We start from the raw sequence: 22225 nt of genomic DNA on the forward strand, positions 1-22225 counted from the left end.
ATCTACTTCTTGTTTGAAGATCACAGGCAAACCCAAAATCAAATCACCAAAGAAATTTAAAATTTTTAATTGGATTCTTTTTTCTCAGATTTTATTTTAAGTTCGTAATCAGGCTGCTTATCGATTTGGTATGATCTGATCTTAGTTTTAGATAAAAAGGATATCAATGGCGAAATTGATTTTTTTTTCATTTGATTTCTAATGGGATTAGTGTTAGTGCATTTAGTTAAGTTCACAGTTGCTATCCACATATGGATACAAGTGAGGTAGACTAAACCATCCATAAGGCGTAGGTTCCACACCTAAAATCATAGGTCTCATGAAAAGTGAAGATCTATTGCACCTTGACCCATGTAGATAGTTGATCGAGACTTTGATTGGTGAAGGGTTGTATGCTAATGCTAATGTTCAGTGAAGATCTGTTGTTGGTTTTTTTTTTCCTTTGGCAACCGAAACAACCGAATTGTAATCCAATCCTTTTTTTTTTTTTTAAATGAACCGACTCTTTGACACAGTTTAATCGTACTTTCTCAACAAAATAAATGTTTTTGTTGAAAAGGTATTCTTTATCTTTTTTACATCAAAACATGACTTTCTATTTTAAAACCTTAAAATAATTTTTTTTTTTCATATTTAATATATATTTTTTCATGTATACATGATTTATGCCAATGAGAGTTAGCAGAATGATTAAGAACCTACTTCTCAATAGAGTAGTCATGGCTTCAATCTTTGCGGACGGCATACGTGATATCCCCATCCTAAAAACAAGGAATTGAAATGAAAACATTACCATGCAAGCCTGAGTGTCTTGTTTGATTTGATTAGCTTCAACAAAAAAAATCCCACAAATAAAGTTCGATTAAATTCAATCATGCTGAACTTGAACTGAATATGTTGATTTGACTGGTTTAGACCATCTCTCTTTCTGTTTAATCCTCGAGATGGGTCTTTTCTGGCTTAGCTTTAGGGCAGAAGTGTTGGCTGATCGATCCCTTTAACTAATTTTGTGTAGGGTTTGGGCTTTCTAGCAATGTCAACCCCACCAGTCCTCTCTGACGCTACAGGGACATGCAGTGACTATGAGCCGGCTTGTATTGGAGACACTCAAACGATCCTTTTCTATACCTCTTTAGTCCTAATAGCATTTGGCACGGCCGGTCACTACTCTTCATTAGCCCGATTTCTCATAGACCAAATGCCACCTGAAGCAGAAGGACATGTAGAAGCACCACCAAATGAGGTCCCTTACTTTTTTATGGCCACCTTAGCAATGATCCTTGTGCCTTTAATTAGTGTTTTTGCTCTTCCATACATCAAACCTTGGTCAGTTCGTTTTGGTACTCCAGCCATTTTCAGTCTAGTCTCCACTCTTATTTTCATGTCTGGATTCCGTTCTTATGTCTACAAAGACCCAACTGGTAGCCCTCTCAGTCGTATTTTCCGTGTTTACACTGCCTATACTCTCAAGATGCATCACCATAGACCCAAAGATGCTTCTCAACTCTATGAGAGGGATGACCTTGATGATGATTTAGTGCCTCATACGAAGCATTTCAGGTGCAACCCGTTCCTACTTTCTCTTCTGTTAATAGCAAGCATAAAAATTTCAGTGCCAAACTAGGGTTTCAACCAGTTCGAAATTAAAATTTTATCGAAACTGGTTGAATCCTGATTTTTTTGGGAACCAAGATCTATTGCCATGACTGATAGGGACAGTTTTTGAAAACTAAATACAGGTGCTTGGACAAGGCAGCTATAATAGTGCCTTCTCAGAGTTTGGAGGAGCAAGAAAAGAATAAATGGAAGCTTTGTCGAGTAACAGAAGTAGAGGAGGCAAAGATCACATTGCGCATGATTCCTATGTGGCTAACCTTCATTGTTATTGGCATTGTATTGGCTGTTGGAAACACTTATTTCCTTGAGCAGGCAAACCATATGAATCATAAAGTTGGACGCCTGAAAGTCCCCATTCCAATCCTTCTAGCATTTTACGACTTCTCAACTTCACTGGGTACCAAGATTTATAACTTGATATCAAGCTCCTTGGGAAAGAGAGAGTCAGTGCAAAAGTATGCTGCACCAATTGGAATTGCAACTGGAATGATCTTATCCATCTTATGTTGTATAACTGCAGCAAAGGTAGAGGTTAGAAGAATTAATGTCATCAAAGAACATGGTTTATTGGACAAGCCCGATGATACAATCCCCATGAGCATGTTCTGGTTGCTTCCACAATTCTTCCTGCTAGGAGCCATGAATGGGCTTGCAAGAACTGGAGTCGAAAGTTTCTTCTGTTATCAGGTTCCCAAGTCTATGATGACTTACATGAACTTATTTACAGAAGCTGTGTTTGGAGCAGGAATAATCGCTAGTGTCCTTTCAGTTTACATATCGAACAAGGTTAGTAAAAGGGGTGGGAGACAAGGCTGGTTCCAACACACCCTAAATAGAAGTCGCCTTGACAATTACTACTGGACATTGGCAGCATTGAGTGCTACCAACTTTGTTTTCTTTATTGTTGTTGCATGTTGCTACTCCTACCAAGACGTTGAAATAGAAGATGAAGATGAACAACAAGATGAAGAAACCCCTGAACCTTATGATGATTCAGCCACTTGTTGTTGTTGTTGATAAATAGAAAAAGAAGTTGGATGGATACATTATCAAGCCAATGTATGTGTTTTGTACTTCTATTGTCGTTAATCTAATGCAATGTGAGAGTTGCTGCTGTCTATTCTCCTTGAGCTTAACTGTGATACTTAAGATTGTGATAGCAATGGTTACAAAACATCTCAGTGACAAGGAGTTGCCCCTGCCTCCTAATTTTGATATATGTGCGTCCGATTATAAACTTTATTTTAAAAGATTTCTTCTATTAGAAGGAATATCTTCTTCTTTTCATCTAGACACTGATCAATCAACACGAAAATTGGTTGATCAACCTATATTATATCTTATTACTTGTTTACTAATTAAAAGTCATACAGCATTGGTTAGAGATCAATTTTTTAAAAGGAACGAGAATAACTTCAAAAAAGATGATGTGGTGTTATGTGGGGACTGGAATTCTTATACCCAACTGTTAACCTAATGTGTTCAGTCTTTTGAGATTTACCAAGAAATAAATAGCAAGATGAGACAAGAACTTTGATGACGGAGTTCGGTTCAAATGAGCCTACTCTCCAGGACGCTGAATAGAGTCCGATCTTCACTATGGGATTAAAGAAAACTTACAAGATCAGGAACAAATCTGTACAGGATAATCATAAATAGGCAACCATATATGCTCAAACCTCCGTCGAGTCTTCCTCTCCTTGTGTTGAACACAATCCATTCAATGCTCCTCAGAAATCCTCCAACAACGATGAACAGAGATTAAGACAGAGAGAAGAGCCATCGCCATTACTGAATCGCCAAAGCTCGAGATTTTCCCCCAAATCAGAAACCCAAAACCGAATTGCATAACTTATGAATAAACCAGACCAAAAGATAACATATACAACATAAATGAACCAGCCACTTCAACTGAACTGAGTAACCCATCTGGAAATGACCAGATTACCCTTACAAATCCCCTCTTAATCTGTAAGCCTAAAAAAATACCCATAGAAGACCGGGCTTCAACCGTCATTGTCCAAGTGTACCTACAAGATACAAAAGAAAAGACACAAAAGTACAAAGCAAACACAAATATGCAAAATACCTAGACATGTGCAACTAACCATGCAACACCAAAGGACACACTGCAGGCACACCATGCAACAAATGCAACAGGTAGAGAAATCTATAAACAACGATTTATAATTCACAACTCAACCAAACAAACATGGAGAGTACACATGCACAAACTAGGCATATATCTTATAAGAGAGATAAACAGAACAAGAGCCATAAAATTGGACAACATCTCCCCTAAAAATTTAACATATGCAAACCTGATAAAACAGAAAATACCACAAGACACACACCGCAACCTAAAAAAACAAGTAATATACAACTCAAGACTACAGAAAATATATAAACTAATAAACAACATCACCAATTCCCAACAAATCAAGACAATGTAAGAATTTGGAAAGAGGTAATGACTTAGTACCACAATCTACAGGATTATGCTCAGTACTTACTTTTTCAATCAAAAGCACACCATCAATTATTTTCTCTCTAAGGAAGAAGTACTTAATATCAATATGTTTGGTCCTATCATGATAAACAGGGTTTTTACACAAGAAAATAGCACTTTGATTATCAACAAATACAATAGGCTTAATCTTTAAAATACCCAATTCACATAACAAGCCATTTAACCATATGCATTCCTTCACACATTCAGATGCAGCAACAAGCTCAGCCTATGTAGTAAATAAGGCAATTACAGGCTGTTGTTGCACCTTTCAACTGATGCAATTACCAGATAACATGAAGAAAAAAAAAAGATAATGATTTCATGTTGCATCTTTATTATTAGCATAATCGAGTCAAGTATATCCTTCAAGAATTAGGTTATCAGATGTGAACTTGAACACAATACCTTTATGAACAGTACCTCTCAAATATCTCAAGAGCCACTTGAAAGCAAGCCAATGCTCCTTACCAGGATTGGACATAAATCTACTCAATACAATAACAGCATGAGCAATATCATGTTTAATACATATAATGAGATACATAAGAGAACCTAAAAGACTAGAATAAGGGACTTTTGACATTTCATTCTTTTCAAAACTATTTCTAGGACAATGATCATTAGAAAGTTTAAAATGTACAGTTAAAGGAACATTCACTGGTTTACAATTTAACATATTAAATTTCTCAAGAACCTTTAGCAAATATAAACTTTGATAGATGAACATTGTATCCTCCCCCTTACTCCTATAAATTTCAATCCCTAGCACCTTCTTGGCTGTCCCAAGTTCTTTCATTTCAAATTCAGATTTTAACTTGTTTTTGACATATTGAATAAGATTAGAATCAACACAAGCAATCAATATATCATCAACATAAAGTATTAGATACAAAACAACTTAATTTGAAATGAGAAAATAGAGGCAACTGTCATAAACACTTTTCTTAAAACCTACACTCAAAACAAATGAGTCAAACCGTTTGTTCCATTGCCTAGGGGCTTGTTTGAGTCCATAGAGGGATTTCTTCAACAAGCAAGCTTGAGATCCATCTCCTGCTACCGAGATGCCTAAAGGAAGTTGCATATAAATCCTTTCTTCTAAGTTGCCATGAAGAAAGGCAGTTTTGACATCCATTTGCTCTATTGTCATTTTTGTCTGAGCAACTAGGGACAACAAGAACCTTATAGTCTTATACTTGGCAATAGGAGAAAAAATTTCATCTTAATCCACCCATTCTCTCTGGACAAAACCTTTAGCAACTAATCTAGCCTTATATCTTTTAGAGTTGTTTACTCCATCATCTTTGATTTTAAATATCCACTTGCAAGGCAATAGCCTTTGGTCCTTGGGCTTATCAACTAGTTCCCAAACTTGATTTTTATTCAATGATTCCAACTCCTCATTTATGGCTTGAATCCATAAATCCTTATCCTTGGAATCTAAAGCTTCCTCATAGGAACTAGGTTCATCAAACCCAAATTCAGAAATTGAATCATCAATCTCAAGGGCAAGGTTGGCTAAATAACTTTTAGGTTGCCTAACCTCTCTCCTCACTCTATCTCTTGCCAACTGATAACTACTCAGATCAGGAGCCCCACCCACCTCTTCAGTGGAAGTCACAGAAGAGGGCATTGGCCCACTATCAATATTAGGAACCACAACCACAGGCTCATTATCACTAGAGCAAGGTTGAGGGGAAGTCAAGGGTTCTTTAGATTTACTACAATCAATAGCCTGAATAGGATTAAAGGAAACATCAACCTGCTCTAAGTCAAATTGAGTGAAATCAGTTATTCTTTGATCAAGTGGATTAAGATTAGTATTGTCAATGGACAGACAAGGAAATACACTCTCTCTAAAGAGAACATCCCATTCACAAAGGTCTTTACACCAGGCATATATTTATCCCACAATTTTTAGCCTTTAACTCCCTCAGGATACCCCAGAAATATGCTCTTCTTACTCCTAGGTTCTAATTTGCCAATGCTTTGATGAGCAAAGGCTTCACAGCCAAACACCCTAAGGTAGCCTAGCTTGGGGGGCTTCCCCCACCACATCTCCTCAGGTGTTTTTAACCTATGGTTATAGAAGGACACCTATTGATCAGATGAACAGCTGTAGTCACAGCCTCACCTCAGAACCCCTTGGGTACCCTAGAACTAATGAACATGCATATGGTTTTATTTAATATAGTTCTATTCATTCTTTCAACAATGCCATTTTGCTGAGGGGTAGACTTACTGTTCTATGCCTTTGAATACCTTTATCTTTATAAAACCCATTGAACATTTCATTTACAAATTCTAATCCGTTATCAGTTCTTAAAGTCTTAACTTTCTTTCCACTCAAATTTAACAAAAGTATCATCCTTGGACTTTAACAAGAAAATCCAAGTTCTCCTAGAGTAGTCATCAACAAAAGATAGAAAATAGGAGTTTCCTCCATAAGACAAGACATATGCTGGTCCCCACAAATCAGCATGAATATATTCCAATATAGCACTAGATAAGTGGGACCCAATCCCAAAGTTCAACCTGTGTTGCTTACCTAGGATACAAGACTCACAAAACTCTAAATTTTCAATTTTATCCTTGCCAAATAGGCCTTGTTTCTTTAGAGCTTGCATACCTCTATTACTAATGTATCCCAACCTAGAATGCCACACACTTGTACTAGTTGACTCACTAGACAAACAACATATACTAGAGACACCATCTAGGTAAGTACTACCATCAAACACATACAAACTAGACTGAAAATTGCCATTCAAACATGCATGAGGACCTTTAGAAATAGTAAGAATACCACCAGAGATACTTGTATCAAACCCAACACTATTAAGGCTACTTATTGAAATCAAGTTTCTCTTCAAATCAAGTACATATCTAACATCATGCAAAGTGAAAACAGATTTATTGTGAGTGAACAATTTAACAGTGCCAATTCCAATCACATCACATATATCATTATTTCCCATCATTACCTTGGCATTTTCTATCTCAGTCAGGTGTGTAAACCAATGCAAATGAGGACACATATGGTAAGTACACCCTAAATCTAAAATCCATCCATCTTGCCTATCACTATCAGATATGGTCAATATTTCACAAATGTCTTCATATACATTAGCTTGACCATTACTAGATCCAAGCATATCAGAATGAAATGCCTCATTTTTTCAAATTTCTTTTGTATGCAAAATAATTTTTCTTAAAATGGCCCACTTTCTTACAGTAAAAGCATCTCTTGGTGCTAGAATCAGACTTATTATTCTCATTGTTGTTCTTGTTGTTATTTGCATGATTGTTATATACTTTACCCTTCCCCTTGGGATTCCCTTATTTGTAAGAGCCCTTGCCCTTAACAAACAAGTTTCCCCCACTTCCTTTAGCCTTGCCAAAAACTAACAACTCTGACTCCCTATTCTCTAAAGCATTAATACAGTGCTCAAGGGTAATGTTTTGACAAGCATATTTAATTGAATTCTTAACAACAAGATAGTCATTATGAAAGGAATTTAACAGGATAATAGACAGGTCTTAGTCATCTAATTTGCTCTTTTCCCCAGTACGGGCCAAGTGTTGAACTAATTTCTTAAACACATCCAGGTTTTTATCTAGACTGACATCAGGATCCATTTTTAACCCATACAATCTTTCTTTTAAATAAATCCGGTTACCTAGGTTCTTTTACTAGTAAATTTATTCAAGCTTTGTCCACACCTTGACAGGGGTATTATCCTCTTCATATAAACCCATGATAACACCATTAGTGATGTTCCAGAGCATGCAACCTATTGCATTCTCCATCACTTCAATCCTCAACACAGGGTCAATGCTTTCGAAGAAAGCATTTGGATCATCTATAGACCTAAAGAGTTTCTGTTGTGCCATATGAGCCTCGACTTTTCTCTTCCATATTCCAAAATCCCCAATTCCATCACACTCCTCTATGTCTACCCTGGAACCCCCCATAGGAGTATCCAAACTTAGGTACCTAGGGTTTTCTCCTAGACCTACAGCTCTACTAGAGCTAGTGGTGACCACACTGGGAGGAGAATCCTCCCCTGGTAGACTTAGTCCCTTGCTAAACTCCACTTTGGAGCCGGAAAATCTCACAAATCAATATCTACAAGAAATGATTCAAGAATATTGATTTGAACAATTCTAAAAAATTAATTGCAAGAATTAATCAATCACAATTCATTAGACAAATATCTACCAGATATACATCAGCATTTTAATTATAAACTTGTTAATACATGCAGCCCATATAGACCAAATATAGTGTCAGATTAACAAAACAAAATTGCAAGCATATATCAAAAATCTTTGTTCATCCTAGGGCAAGAGCATCCCTTAACCAATCGTAATTTTCTTAGACTATGATTGAAACAAGTTACAAAGATATGATAAGTGTTGTGGGGAACTAAGGTCCCGAGTCCCCCCCTCGAGAGAGATACACCTCCCTCGGGCTGGTGCATCTCTTCCCTCATAAAGGGTCCCGAGTGCCTCACTCGAGACAGATGCACCCCTTTGGGTTGTCTGATTTCTTCCTTGGAGAAGGGTCCCGAGTGCCTCACTCGGAACAGATGCACCCCTTTGGGTTGTCTGATTTCTTCCTTGAAGAAGGTACCGAGGGCCTCATTCGGGAGAGACACCTCCCATGTGGGATGGCTCACCTCATCCTTGAAGAAGGTCCCGAGGGCCTCATTCGGGAGAGAAACCTCCCTCTTGGGCAGGCTCATTTCTTCCTTGGAGAAGGGTCCCGAGTGCCACACTTGGGAAAAATATATATATCTATATCCAACTCTAGCATTTCTTAGAAGACTCTCTTGACCAAGTCAAGAAGAGTTTAGTTACGCATAAACACTCAGCATATCTATTCCGAGAATTGGGGAGGTGAGTCAGCATAACGGCACTATCAGGTGCGACAAAGAAGGAGTCGTTATTCCACTACTCCACTCACTCCTCAACTATCGATCGGGAACTTAAGGAATCGCCGCCTCCAGGTAACCTCTATATAAACCCACCTCCTACATGGAGAAAGGTACGAGAACTTTCATCTGAGTAATTACTCATTACGTTCTTGAGAACTCTCTCAAGAACTCTTATTGTTGCCTAGGCTGACTTGAGCGTCGGAGGCGGTTCCCCGGCCAAAACTAGGTCGGACCGTTCTTGCTTTCTTTGTGTGTGTAGGCATCCCAGTTATTCCAACTTGGTTGGAGAGCTCTTAAGGTGGTCATCTCAATATCCGGCTCTCGAAGAAGTTCTAGACGCAACAATAAGATATTACCTAACAAGGAGTGTGACACTTTACCCCTTGTGTGAGTGTGATGCAAGTGAGAATGATATGCTTAAATGAATGTATGCACCACGCTTGTATGCAAAATATGCCTTCAACCACCTCAAGCTTAGCTCCAATAAGCTTGTACAAAAACCTTGATATGTTCTTTAAGGATAGAATGAGTGTGAGAGGCAAGAACAACAAGTGTTTCTGATTTTCTTTCTCTTCACCAACCTCGAACCTTGGTTCTCAATTTAAATACATGGTGCCTCAACCATTGAGAAGCCAAGAAGCCAGTTGATTTTCCGTCTAGCAAGCAAGTCTTTGATAATTTGAGAGCTTCAGTTGATTTTCATTAATGTTCTTGAGTCTTCTTGTACTCCATTCTCCATCCTCATCTTGACTTAGACTTCACATCCATCTTGGTTTGGTCTTGGCCTTGACTTGGGCTTGCTCTCATATTGAACTAGACACACACAACTCAATATAATCATTAGTACTATGTGTTTGTTATCATTAAAATAATGGAGTCTGACGTGGCTATGTTGACAATTCATTTCCCCAACAATCTCCCCTTTTTTATGATAACCAACACATGAATGATTGAGAAATATGAATACTCATTAATACCAGAATTCATCATTTATATGCATGTTTTTATAATGAATTACCAATCTAACTCTGTCTCCCCCTTTTGTCATCAACAAAAGAGTGTGGGACATGCTCCCCCTCATCTAACTCTCCCCCTTAATGTATGCTTCCTTTCACGATAATATAAGGCAAGGAGATGGAAAAGATAAATGATCTTCATTAAGTCAAATAGATCATTACATTTCATAGAAAATCATACAAGAAAGTGTGCCACAAGGATATAATCCATATGCATGATCAATCATTCATACAAAAAGATATATTTCACCCAGTCATTACAAAAATAAATAAATGATAATAAGGCAAGGCGATGGAAGACATAAATGATTTTCATTGAGTCAAATAGATCATTACAATTTGTAGAAAATCATACAAGAAAGTGTGCCACAAGGATATAATCCATAGAGGTGATCAATCATCCATACATAAAAGACATATTTCATCCAATCATTAACCCCACCCCCACCCCCCAACCCACAAAAAAAAAAGGTAGAAAAATAAGCAACCAAGACTACGAATCATGACTCCTCATCACCTTAAGGCAGTTGTGGTGCTGGAGGAGGGATGTGAAAGTGACTCATTATATGATGCATCAAGCTTTACAATGAACCAAGGTGACCCCAGACCTCAATCTGAAAAGAATCCAGGCTACTCCGCATCTCAGAGATATCTTGATGGAGGTAGTCAAGCTGTCCCATATAAGCAACATCCAGACGAGGCTGAGATGACTGTGGTGGAAGACCATCATACTCCTGTTGTAGCTTATCTTCCCTTCTTCCATGGCTTGGGACTCATCATGACGCTCATCTTCTACTTCAAGTTCATGTGGTGAACAAGTCATCTTGAGTTTACCAAAGGTGAGAGGAGGAAGTGGAGTGTCATAGACCTCATTCTCCGGACTCACACCGCAAACTGCTGGAAGATATTTGTGTGAAGGCTTCCATATGGTAGAATCATATTGTCTGTAGTGGCTAACTGAACCATGTAGGATAGTAGGATGCATGAAGGGTTAGTGGTATGTGACACACAAAGTAATGTAGACTTAGACAGGATTGAGATCAGATCTATGTCCTTTCCTAGGAAGAATGTTTAGTTGAGTGATGTAGCTTACAATCCTGGGTTTATCCCTTAACATGGTTTGTTTAATTTTCTTAACTTCCTAAGGCCTGAACTAATCAAGTACAAGAGGTCTATATATGTCATCCATCTTTTTCTTGTGGTGGGTTTTCTTTGTAGGTCGAAAATCTTAAGTCACTCTTAGTGGAGATCCCAAAGATAGCATTCAAGATAGGAATAATCAGACAAATGTCTTTTTCTTTCACATGGGAAGTGATATTGAGGTCATTCCCCTCACCCTTATGTCTTAGGTTAGCATAAATGTAATAACCCCCATAATCCTAACCTGAAAGCTGAATTGCAAGCCCGAGTATCCAAGCCTCTAATTGGAAGAAGCTGTGGGCCATCCAAACTAAAGCCCATGTTTCGACCCCAAAACCCATGCATTTGGATGAAGAATGTGAAGAATTTCCATACTTGGAACCGAAAGAAGATCAAACCGGAAGCCGAATGGATTGGATAGGTAGATATCTAGTACGAGAAAGTCAAGTTTGGATATTGTCTATAAGCAAGGTAAGAGCCCTCTACATGTAAGGTTGTAGCAGTGCTAGGGATCAACTAGGAGTGCAAAGCGCTCGAGTATTGAAAAGTAATAGGGAGCGGTTGCTTAAGGTAGTTGATTGGCCAAGCAACCACCACCCCTAATGGTTGATTGAAATTTTTGGCCAAAAATGCTTGTTTTGCCCTCGGACACCCTATTTAAGGTCCATAAAATCTAATTTTGCATTATTTTAATGCTCTAGATTGTTGGGGACAGCTGCAATGTCAAAAGGCAAGTGCAATGAGGGAGTTTCCTAGGGGTTTGGTTGATTGTTGAACTCTAGAGAAGGTTAGTTAGACTACTCTTTCATTCTATTACTTTCTTCACTTTAGAAAGTAGTTTTTCTTTCGAATCCTTCCTAGAAATTGATTGGAGATGAAGAATTTTTATTTCTATCATTCCTGATCAGATCCCCAGAATAATAGATTTTATGTCTATTTTAATGGCGGTTACTCTTAGAAGGAGATTTCTATTTCCAAATCCGTATTAGGTTTTGTTTTTCATTTTCTCCTTGTTGAAGAGGCTTTTGTAGAGCTCATAGTTAGATGATATAAACTTGAGATCATCCCGAAATTCGTCGAAGATGGATGATCAAAAGTTTGAATTCCAGAATTGGAAAACTGCCAGAATAGTTGGTGGTTTCTTCAGGAGGTCACTTAAGGCGGTCAATTAAACCAACTGGCTTAAGTGACCGGTTGGCTTCCAGAGTATGTTTTGAGGTTGTTTCTACTCAATTTGAATCCTAAACTCTAATGTAACTTAATGAACATAATTTAGGGGTTTTTTGGGATCTACTGGAGTATTTGGTTGTGAGAACTTAGCATGTTTATCCAAATTTTTTTGCGAAGTCAAGTAAGGCACAGTTACATGCATAACTGGTATTGTCTAATATGTTGATCTATTAATTTTTCTAAGCATATCAATGACTTGATAACTTGTTGTATTATTGTTATGCCTATCTACTTATTGATTATGACTCATTATACTTTACTTCTTTTATGTTGTGGAATGATGTTGATTGGTGCGACTATGACTTGGGGAATACCTAGCAAGATATTCCTAGCTTGGGACATCAGGGGTTGTGGTATGAGACATTGTCTCTGTCATTCCCAACACTTTGTATAGTTGTTGTGTCACATCCACTCAGCTAGTATCCATTCACCCGAATACCCAAGGAAGTGATCCACAGTCACAAGATTAGGTTGCAATCACATCACACACCATTCCACATGATAACATAATAATGAAAAAGAATAAATCAAATTTTTAATATTAAAGGACTAAATATTAAAAGAAAACAAGGATCATAGAAGGATCTCAAAACAAATAAGTGGAAGCAAGGTTAAAACTAAAACTATCAAAACTTATCCTCAAAGGAAAACTAACTAATAAGGGATGAGTCAAATCTCCTACAGAATTACATCAAATAAGTATCTTTAACTAAATTGTAAATATAAAACTCAAAATGTTGAGTCTCTTGAATTGTCTGTCTTCTGGAGTGTGGGGCTAATCATAGTATGCACTATCATAGTATGCACATGTGTCACCGTGCATATCATCATCCCCGTAATCCGACACAGTGCGGATCAGTCACTGGCTTCTCAGGTGAGCTCTGAAGAACTCAGCGAGTAATTCATATAAATATGCATATCTCATGCAAACATAAAGTATATTGATTATATATTAACATGGTATGTATTGTCATGAATACGCAAGGCAATGTAATAATGCTCCTATGCACTAGCCAATGTAGGTCACTATCTAGGTAGACACATATTAAGATATAACATTGACCTTCTCTGAATAGGTCTCGTCACTTTAATCTATCAAGGGTTGGTTACCGGTCTTGAGATCCCGGGTGAGTGGGTACAATCTCTTCCCACCTTGGCTGGGGCTTAGGTCACCGCTTTCTCACCACACCATTGGTTTGAGTACTTTCATGTGTTAGGGAGAATCCTAGCCCAATGCAAGTCATCTACTCAATCACATCTTCTAGGTTAAGATACCTCCCCTAAGACACCGACCAACTCAATTTAGTATCCTTCCCTATCTAAAGTCAATGTGTTCTATGGGTCCAACCAACTCGAGCTACGCCTCCTCTTAACCCTATTGGTCATCCACATATTGTAAAACCCAGCCCTGTCCTAACCCTGACCCTGACTCGGATCCCTTGTTGTTTGTAGGTCCGAAGACCCGGAGTGGTGGAAGAAGAGACTTGTGGGCTCTCATAGTTGAAGACTTGGTGTATGATTCAGAGCCGATGTACATTGACAGTGATGCCCCTTACTTGGATGCATTGTCAGTGTTCAGTGAGAAATTACACCTAGAAGAGAGGAAGCTTAGTTGAAGTGCTTGATGCGCTTCCAGTCTTGTTTCAAAGGTATTTCTCTACTCTATACTTGTTTATTGACTTGTAGGAGAAAACCCAACTCAATTCGGATCAATCTAGCCTTTCATTTACCTGGATCAAGCATGTTGTCCATGCTTGGTCGACTGATTGATCGACTGGGCCAGTCGACCAAAGGTTGCCCAAATCTGAGAAAAATATGCTTTTTGGATATTCCCTTCTCTACTTAAGTGCTTCTCGTGTTTTGAACCCTATTTCACATTTCTAACTAGCTGAGAACATGGGGAGAGCTTCCCAAAGCACCTCCTTGGTAGTGGTGAAGATTATTCCATTCAAATCATTGCCAATCATTGCTTCTTGTCTCCATTAACACTTGTAAGGTATGATTCATCACTCTCACTCTCTATTCTACTATTTTCTTTTCTTGTCTTACTATTGCAACCTTGGAGTTGATGCTACAACCTTGCAACCATCACTCCAAGTGTTCACTCTTAGCTAATCTATGATCTTATTCCATTTCTATTGATGCTCTACTCTCATTTCAATTCTTGCATATGCATTACTATGATTCTCTTCTTAACTTCACGCAATCTTGTCCTAAACTAAGGTATGAAGTGTGATAAGTCTATGTTCTATGCTAGCATATGATTCTAATCCCTTTCTTATCAGTTCCCCTAGCTAATTCCTTCATTTCCATTGCAATTTCAATTGATTTCAATTGATTTCAATTCATGCTATGATTCTTGTATTTAGAACATAGGGTTTCAATTTTGGGATTTCTAATTAGACCATTAGATTGTGTTAATTACTTGATTAATAGTTTTCTTATACTGTTACAATGAATCCCTCCAAGTTTCAGATTGATCCAAGCCTCGGAAGATCGATTTCAGGCCAAAAAGCACTATTCAGCCCCGACACTGTTCACTTGGTCGACTGGGTCAGTCAACCAAGCAGTTGTTGAATTGTGTACTTCGTTGATTTGATTCGTTTGACCTCCAATTTTCCCGATTTATTTTCTAATCTTTCATTTATGTTTGTCTAGGGTCTTAATACCATCTTTGGATCATTCTTTTGTGACATTTGGATTATTATCATCGCGGCTTAAGGTAAGGACGGTTATACTCATATGACATAGACTATGTGATTATTACACTGATGTTGGCAACTTAGTAGGCTCAGCTTATTAGTTGTATTTAGACATCATATGACTACTGTAGTTACCTTATGATAGTAGCACCATGTTTATTTACTTTGTTTATCATGTCTATTCATTCTTGTTATTTACTTATACACTTGATCATGTGATGATATGACATATCTTTCAATATGATGATGTATCATGTATGTATGATATGATGAAATGAGAATGTGATTGGATGAGTATGATTTGGGATTGGGGAATGTCCTTTTGACATTTCTATCCTTGGACATCGGAGGGAATAGTATGGGATGTTCTTCGAAGATGCCCATCGATGCTTTCCCGAATCATTGGATGACACACATAGGACTTGTCTAGATGTGTTGGCTAGGACATCCCCGTTGTATTAGACCCAAATCGGAAGGGCATTGAGACCGAACGACCCGTGGTATTAGTATGATTTGATGGGCGCTCAAGACCGGTAACCACCCTGTGAGAGGACATAAATTTTACTACGGATACCCGAAAGGGGCGATTTATTGGTATGGTTGCAAATAGCTAGACTTGGGCTCACGGGCACTCGAGACCGGTGGGTTATATCCGTGACAGGACGTGAGAGCTTCCCGTCTACTATTTGTGGATGACCAATAGGGTTGGTGAGTCCGGTGAGTAATATCTGTGACTCTAGTGTGAAGGATGCCTGAAAGGATCCCAGGATGGGAGGAATGGACGTATCTGGATCTGACATGATATGAATGAATAGATGACTTGCATTGGGCTAGGCTTCACCTTGACATGCGCCACTACTTAGACCAATGGTGATGTGAGAGAGCAGTAACTTAAACCCCAGCCATGGATTTGTCTTGAGGGATGCAAGACCCATTACCAACAAGTGATTGAGTGATTGAGACTTACCTAAAGAAGTATGGTGCTATGACTTAAAGCATGTCTACCATAGAGACTAGCATATGTAGAGTTAGAATCATACTTGCATCATGTGTTTCATATCATCTTGCATCATGTTATGACTTGTAACATATGGTTTATGTATTATGGAATAACTGCCTTGCTAAGTTCTCTCAAACTCATTCCTTTCTCTGCAATTGTTTTGTTAGATTTCTCTACAGGTACCAAAGAAGCTGATGGCTCATACCTCGAGGTGGACCAGGATCCCTCATACTACACTGAAGGTCTTGGCCATTACGAAGGTTACGGTGAAGATACCGAGGGTGGTTACCCTCCGTACCAAGATTAGCCCGACCCTGGTGTGGGAAAGGCCCTGCTTAGTTTCCTTTGTGTACACCTATAAGGATATATTGTATAAAACCGAGGAGACCTTAGCTTAGGCCTTTGTGCTGTCATTTTGGAACCTGGATCTGTAATTATAACTTTCATTGATATACTCTTTTAGATGTTGGATCTGTAACTTAACTTTGATTGGTCTACTTTCTGCTGCCATTGAAAGAGTGAATTCTGCTCACTGCCTTCCTTTCGATTATACACTTGGTATCATTTTATTCCACACTCTGATTATCTGTTCTTATCTTATTCTTGATGCCATTTATTATATGCTTTTACCTTAATTATTATTGTTCATGATTGTGTTATCGCGTATGTGGGAGGCATGGTTGCTCGATACTTGATCTTTGGGACTGTGGATCACATACCTGGGTGTGCGTGGTAGGGTACCGGCTGGGTGGATGTGACACATATAATAGACGGAAAGCTCTTGTGTCCCCTCATGCCTCTAGCAATCTTGGGTGCCCACGAGTCCAAGTCTATTATTTGCAACCCTACCAATGAATGGCCCCCACAGTGTGGTTATGTCCTCTCATGGGTTGGTTATCGGTCTTGAGAGCCCACCACCCACATTGCTGCCACATCTCACTCGACCTCAATACCCTCGCCAATAGGTAATGGCATGACGGGGTGCCTAACCATGTTTCATCTAGACCACCTAGAGATGTTCCCTATTCTATCTGTTCCTTCCAATGTTCCTATCCACATGAGTGCAGATAGATACCTACGGGTGCCAATATAGATTCCTTCCTTCTTCCGTATGAGCTTCACGAGATATGTTCCACACTTTGGAATGACGATCACTATCACAGTCCACGAACGAGTGGTAGGATGACACCTTCAGCTAGAGTCATTAGTCGTATCGTGGGCCGGAACATCATACCGAAAGCTGGACATCATACCGAAAGCCGGACATCACCATTGGGTCACAGTGATAGAGGCTTTGTGTGAAACCCAGCCCTAACCTTGACCCGGAAACCCTGTTGTTTGTAGGTCCGACAACCCGAAGTAAAGCAAGAAGTCAGCTATGGGCCATTCTAGTGGAAGACTTGGTGGCTGGCTTGGAATCCATGAGTGTTGATGTCAGTGTTCCATTTATGGAAACTGCACCCTGATGAAGATGGAATTAGTTGATAGACTTGGAGTACTCTTTGGCTTGGTTCGAAGGCATTTCTACCTACTAGGTAAGTCACTTAATGTGTGTGCAAAACCCCTTTATGTTTGGATTTGATCTGAGCCTTCATTTCCCTATTTTGGACTTGCTGTCCTGATTGGTCAACTCATTGGTCGACTGGACCAGTCGACCAATCCAATCGACCAATGAGATCTAATTTTGCTAATTAGGTCTTTGCTTGCTCTATTTAAGTCCAATCTCGAGTCTACTTCGTATTTTTTGCCTCCAAACACTTTGGAACATACCAGAGCCCTCTGCAAGTCATCTCCCTTGCATCCTTGGTGATTTTCTTGACGGATCTTCGTCAAAACTCATGCTTTTACACAAAAAGGTATGTGATCATCCTCTTCTATGTTTCATCTTTGATTCTTCATTATTTTTATTTCCTTTTCTGATTGAGGACAGTAGTAGTGATGTTGTATCTCTATTTCAACCATCACTATACTCTTTCCCTCTCTTTTCCTAAGGACCTAAAGCTTGGTGGATGATCTTCATCAAGATCATCACTCGCTTTTGAAGGAAAGCTTGTATTCATTCTCTTTCCTTATTTAGATTGATGTTCTTTAGTCTTAGATCTAATTTTCTTGAAGATCTATGCATGTTTTTTATGATTCCTTTATCACAATTAGTGATCCATCATCCTATTGTTCTTGTCCATGATTTTTACTATGAATTCTTCAAGAACCATGATTGATGTAATTATGGTAACTTTTTGTTTCCTAATTTGTAACTTGAAGACTTGATTTGATTAGTGTTTTGGAGTCCTCTATATACTAGTATACTGCCATTGTAGTTTCCCCCTTGTTTAGAACCCTTTTGAACCACCAAATTCGGTTTTATATTCTAAAAACTCTGATTTTTGAAGGCCACTGTCTCTGTTGGTCAACTCATTGGTCGACTGAGGCAGTAAACCAATCCAATTGACCAATGAGTACAGCAACCTCATATTTGGTCTGTTTTGGATGTTTTGATATCTTTCCTTTTTAGTATCTTTCCTAATATGTTATATACACTTGTTTGGGACTTTCTTCCCAAGTTTAGTCAAGGTCTTACTTGATTCCCTAAGATTCCTTTGCGAGTTATATAAGGTAAGGATGGTTATTTCCTTAACTACATAGATTGCATGTTCTAGTTTCTATATTTGAATATCATTGATTTGTTTCCTTAATTAGATTCTTACAATTAGATTCTTACAATGATATACTACTGATGCAACTACCTTGATTACAGTAGCATTACTTGTTTATACTAAATTGACTCATGTGTGATTTACTTACCAAATATATGCAAGTTGGATGTTATTATTGATTTCTTTCCATATAAGAAGTTGCAATATATGTGATGTTATGGATTTATGTTTGTGAATGATTAAGTATGGTTTGGAAAGGGGAGGTGTCCTTTTGACACTTCTGTCCTTGGACAACTACGAGAATATTATGGGATGTTTCCGGAGATGCCCTATGGACACCTTCCTAAACTGTTGGATGACATATTTAGGGCGGTCTAGTAGTGTTTGGCTAGGATGTCCTATTATGTCCGACCCTAATCGGAGGGGTATTGAGACCGAATGACCCGTGGTAGCAATGGGGATTCATGGGCGCTCAAGACCGATAACTAATCCGTGAGAGGACAGGAATCACATTGTGGGGACCATTTATCGGTAGGGTTGCATATGGATAGACTTGGGCTCACGGGCGCTCAAGACCTGTAACCAACCCGTGAGGGGACATAAGAGCTTCCCATTTACCATATGTGGATAACCAATAGGGTTGATGAGTCCGTAGTCAGGGACTATGAGGACTCTAGTGTGAAGGATACCGGAAAGGATCACCAGGGGCGAGGAATGGACGTATCTGGATCTGACTTGATGTAACTGAGTAGGAGACTTGCATTTGGCTAGGCTTTGACCCTGACATGCGCCGGTACTTAGACCAATGGTGATGTGAGAGAGCGGTGACTTAACCCCCAGCCATGGAATGTCCCGAGGGATGCCGGACCCACTACCAAAAGGCGTTGTGTGATGAGACCTTCCTAAAGAAGTATGGTGCTATGACTTAAAGCATGTCTGCCAATAGAGACCAGAATACATAGAGTTAGAATCATATTGCATCATGTGTTTCATATCATATAGCATTTTACTTTGCTTTGAAATCCTGCCATTTATGTTGTTATGGATTAACTGCCTTACTGGGTTTCTTTGAAACTCATTCCTTTTGTGCAACGTTTTGTTAGATTACTCTACATGATGACTATGAAAGTCAATTCGAGGAAGCGCCAACTGAAGAGGCGTACTTCACGCAAGGTGCTGGCAACCATGAAGATTACATTGAGGATTCCTCAAGTGGTTTTGCTTTTTACCAGGATTAGCCCTACTGTGGAGTGGGAACGTCTGAGCGTCATTGATGAAGTCTATGTTTATGAAGATGTTCTTTATAAAGTAGAATAGACTTTAGCTTAGTTTATTATATCTTTCTTTCTTATCTCAGAACCAGATGTAATCTTTCTTTTGACTTGTGATCTACTTTCCGCTGGTTGTAGAGTGGGATTCCGCCTCACTTTACTTTATTGATTTAGACATTCTGATTGTCTTTCGTACTCTGATGATATATGATTTATTCTTTCCTTATTTGGATCTTTTGGATTATACTTTGTACATTGATTATTTATGTTCATGATTATGTTATTGTCTATGTGGGAGGTTGATTACCTTGATACTTGATCTTCGGGGCTGTGGATCACACACTCGGGTATGCCAGGTAGGGTACCGGCTGGGTGGATGTGACACTTTGGTCATCTACCGCATCTACATGGGGTTCGAGATAGACTTGTCTTACATTATTCAGAACACCATGATAGATGTAGTAGCGCATCCAAGTACGAGGAACCTTTGCTTCGGATGACTCTTGACACTCATCTTCAGGTAGTTTGAGGTGAGACTGGAGGATACTGATGAGATTACTGAAGATTTGGGCTATGCCATCGAGACGAGGACCATTAGTCAAATGTAGCTTAACCATGCTGAGAGATCTGAGGGTGGGGATGATGATGAGTCGGATGGGGATGATGAGGACGTCCCACTGGATGAGGGAGATGCTAGTCCAGATAGTGACGACCAGGCAGGAGATGACACAAAGATGCATGAGGCTGATCCAGAGCATCATGAGATTCCTGCACCATTACAGATGTTAGCTATGACTTCCATCCTGGAGAGGATAGAGGTCGGTCAAGGGCAAATACACAGTAGGTAGGAGAGGATAGAGTCAAGACAGGAGCAGATGGAGTCTCAGCTCACTCAAATTGCAGACGGTGTTAGGGAACTCAGAGATCCAAGACAATCTCCAAGATAGATTTGTACTAGAATTTCCTTTTATGCTTTCACAGATGTAACTCGTTATAAAAACTTTCTAAATTAATGAAATTCCATTTTGTTTCACTTTATTATTGTGTATTATGCACTTTCCTTTATTGTATTAAGAAATGTTAGTTAAATCATAATTATTGTGCATTATTCAACAAACAAATTATGTTTCATTTATTAAGTTTCTAGTCGGAGTTATTTATTATTCACGTCTAAGAATACTTGAGTCACTTTTGGATCTATAACTCAGGAATGTTCCATTATTATTTCTTGTGGTTAGGGTTTCCTTGAACTGTGGGCTCTTGTACCACTCTATCACATCCACCCAACCGGTACCCTACTTGGCATACCCGAGTGTATGATCACAGCCTCGAAGATCAAGTATCGAGAAAACCAACCTCCCACATTTACAATAGTATAATCATGAGCAAGACATAATCGATGTAGCAAAACATAAACAAAGAGATCAAGATAAGATAAAGAGAGATACAATATAATCAGAGTGCGGAAAGAATGATACAATATAATAAGGGTAAATATCACTTACCTCCCCTCTTAACTAGACAAATAACACTTACACCCCCTCTTAATTGAATAATATCACTTACCTCCCCTCTTACCTAGCAAATATATCAAACACCTCCCCTCTGTTAACTTTCTCGGTTAAATTTAACTTTTACTGTTAAATATTTGTCTAAAACTCTAAACTACTCTTGGCTAAAAATATTTTTTTATCTTAAATCCTAAATTACCGTAATCACCCTAGGAGTTAAACTACTAAATTACCCTCAATTAAAATAATTATTAAAAACCAAAACACCATAGTTAAAACCCAAACTATCTTTAATCATTAAAAACCCAACATGTACTACTAACACGTAAAATTAAAAATACAATTAAAAAATGGTATGTTGATAAAATTAAACACGTACTTTAAAAAGACACGAACTAGTATCAAGTAAAAATTAAAAATGGAATTAAAAAAAAAAAAAAAAGGATACGTTGATAAAATTAATCATGTACTATTATTTGGAGTTTTTTTAATTGTTTGATAATTAAAAAAAAAATGGTATGTTAGGATTTTAATAATTAAAGATAATTTAGGTTTTAACTATGTTGTTTTGGTTTTTAATAATGAGGGTACTTTAGTAGTTTAACTCCTAGGGTGATTACGGTAATTTAGGG

General features: G+C 38.4%; 1 protein-coding gene across 2 annotated transcripts in view; it reads left to right on the forward strand.

The window, feature by feature from the left end:
• Positions 1 to 2809, forward strand: part of LOC149023871 (proton-dependent oligopeptide transport (POT) family protein) — an 8548-nt gene extending 5739 nt beyond the window's left edge. For both annotated transcript variants that reach the window (XM_089144342.1, XM_089144343.1), the window contains exons 4-5: positions 1016 to 1560; positions 1740 to 2809. In XM_089144342.1, the coding sequence (XP_089000468.1) occupies positions 1016 to 1560; positions 1740 to 2634 (1440 nt within the window). In that variant the 3' untranslated portion in view covers positions 2635 to 2809. The remainder of the gene's footprint in view (positions 1 to 1015; positions 1561 to 1739) is intronic.
• Positions 2810 to 22225: the final 19416 nt, after the last annotated feature.

Source organism: Hakea prostrata, chromosome 2 (assembly GCF_041222555.1).
Source record: "Hakea prostrata isolate BN-2017 chromosome 2, UWA_Hpros_2, whole genome shotgun sequence".
Classification (NCBI taxonomy): Eukaryota; Viridiplantae; Streptophyta; class Magnoliopsida; order Proteales; family Proteaceae; genus Hakea; species Hakea prostrata.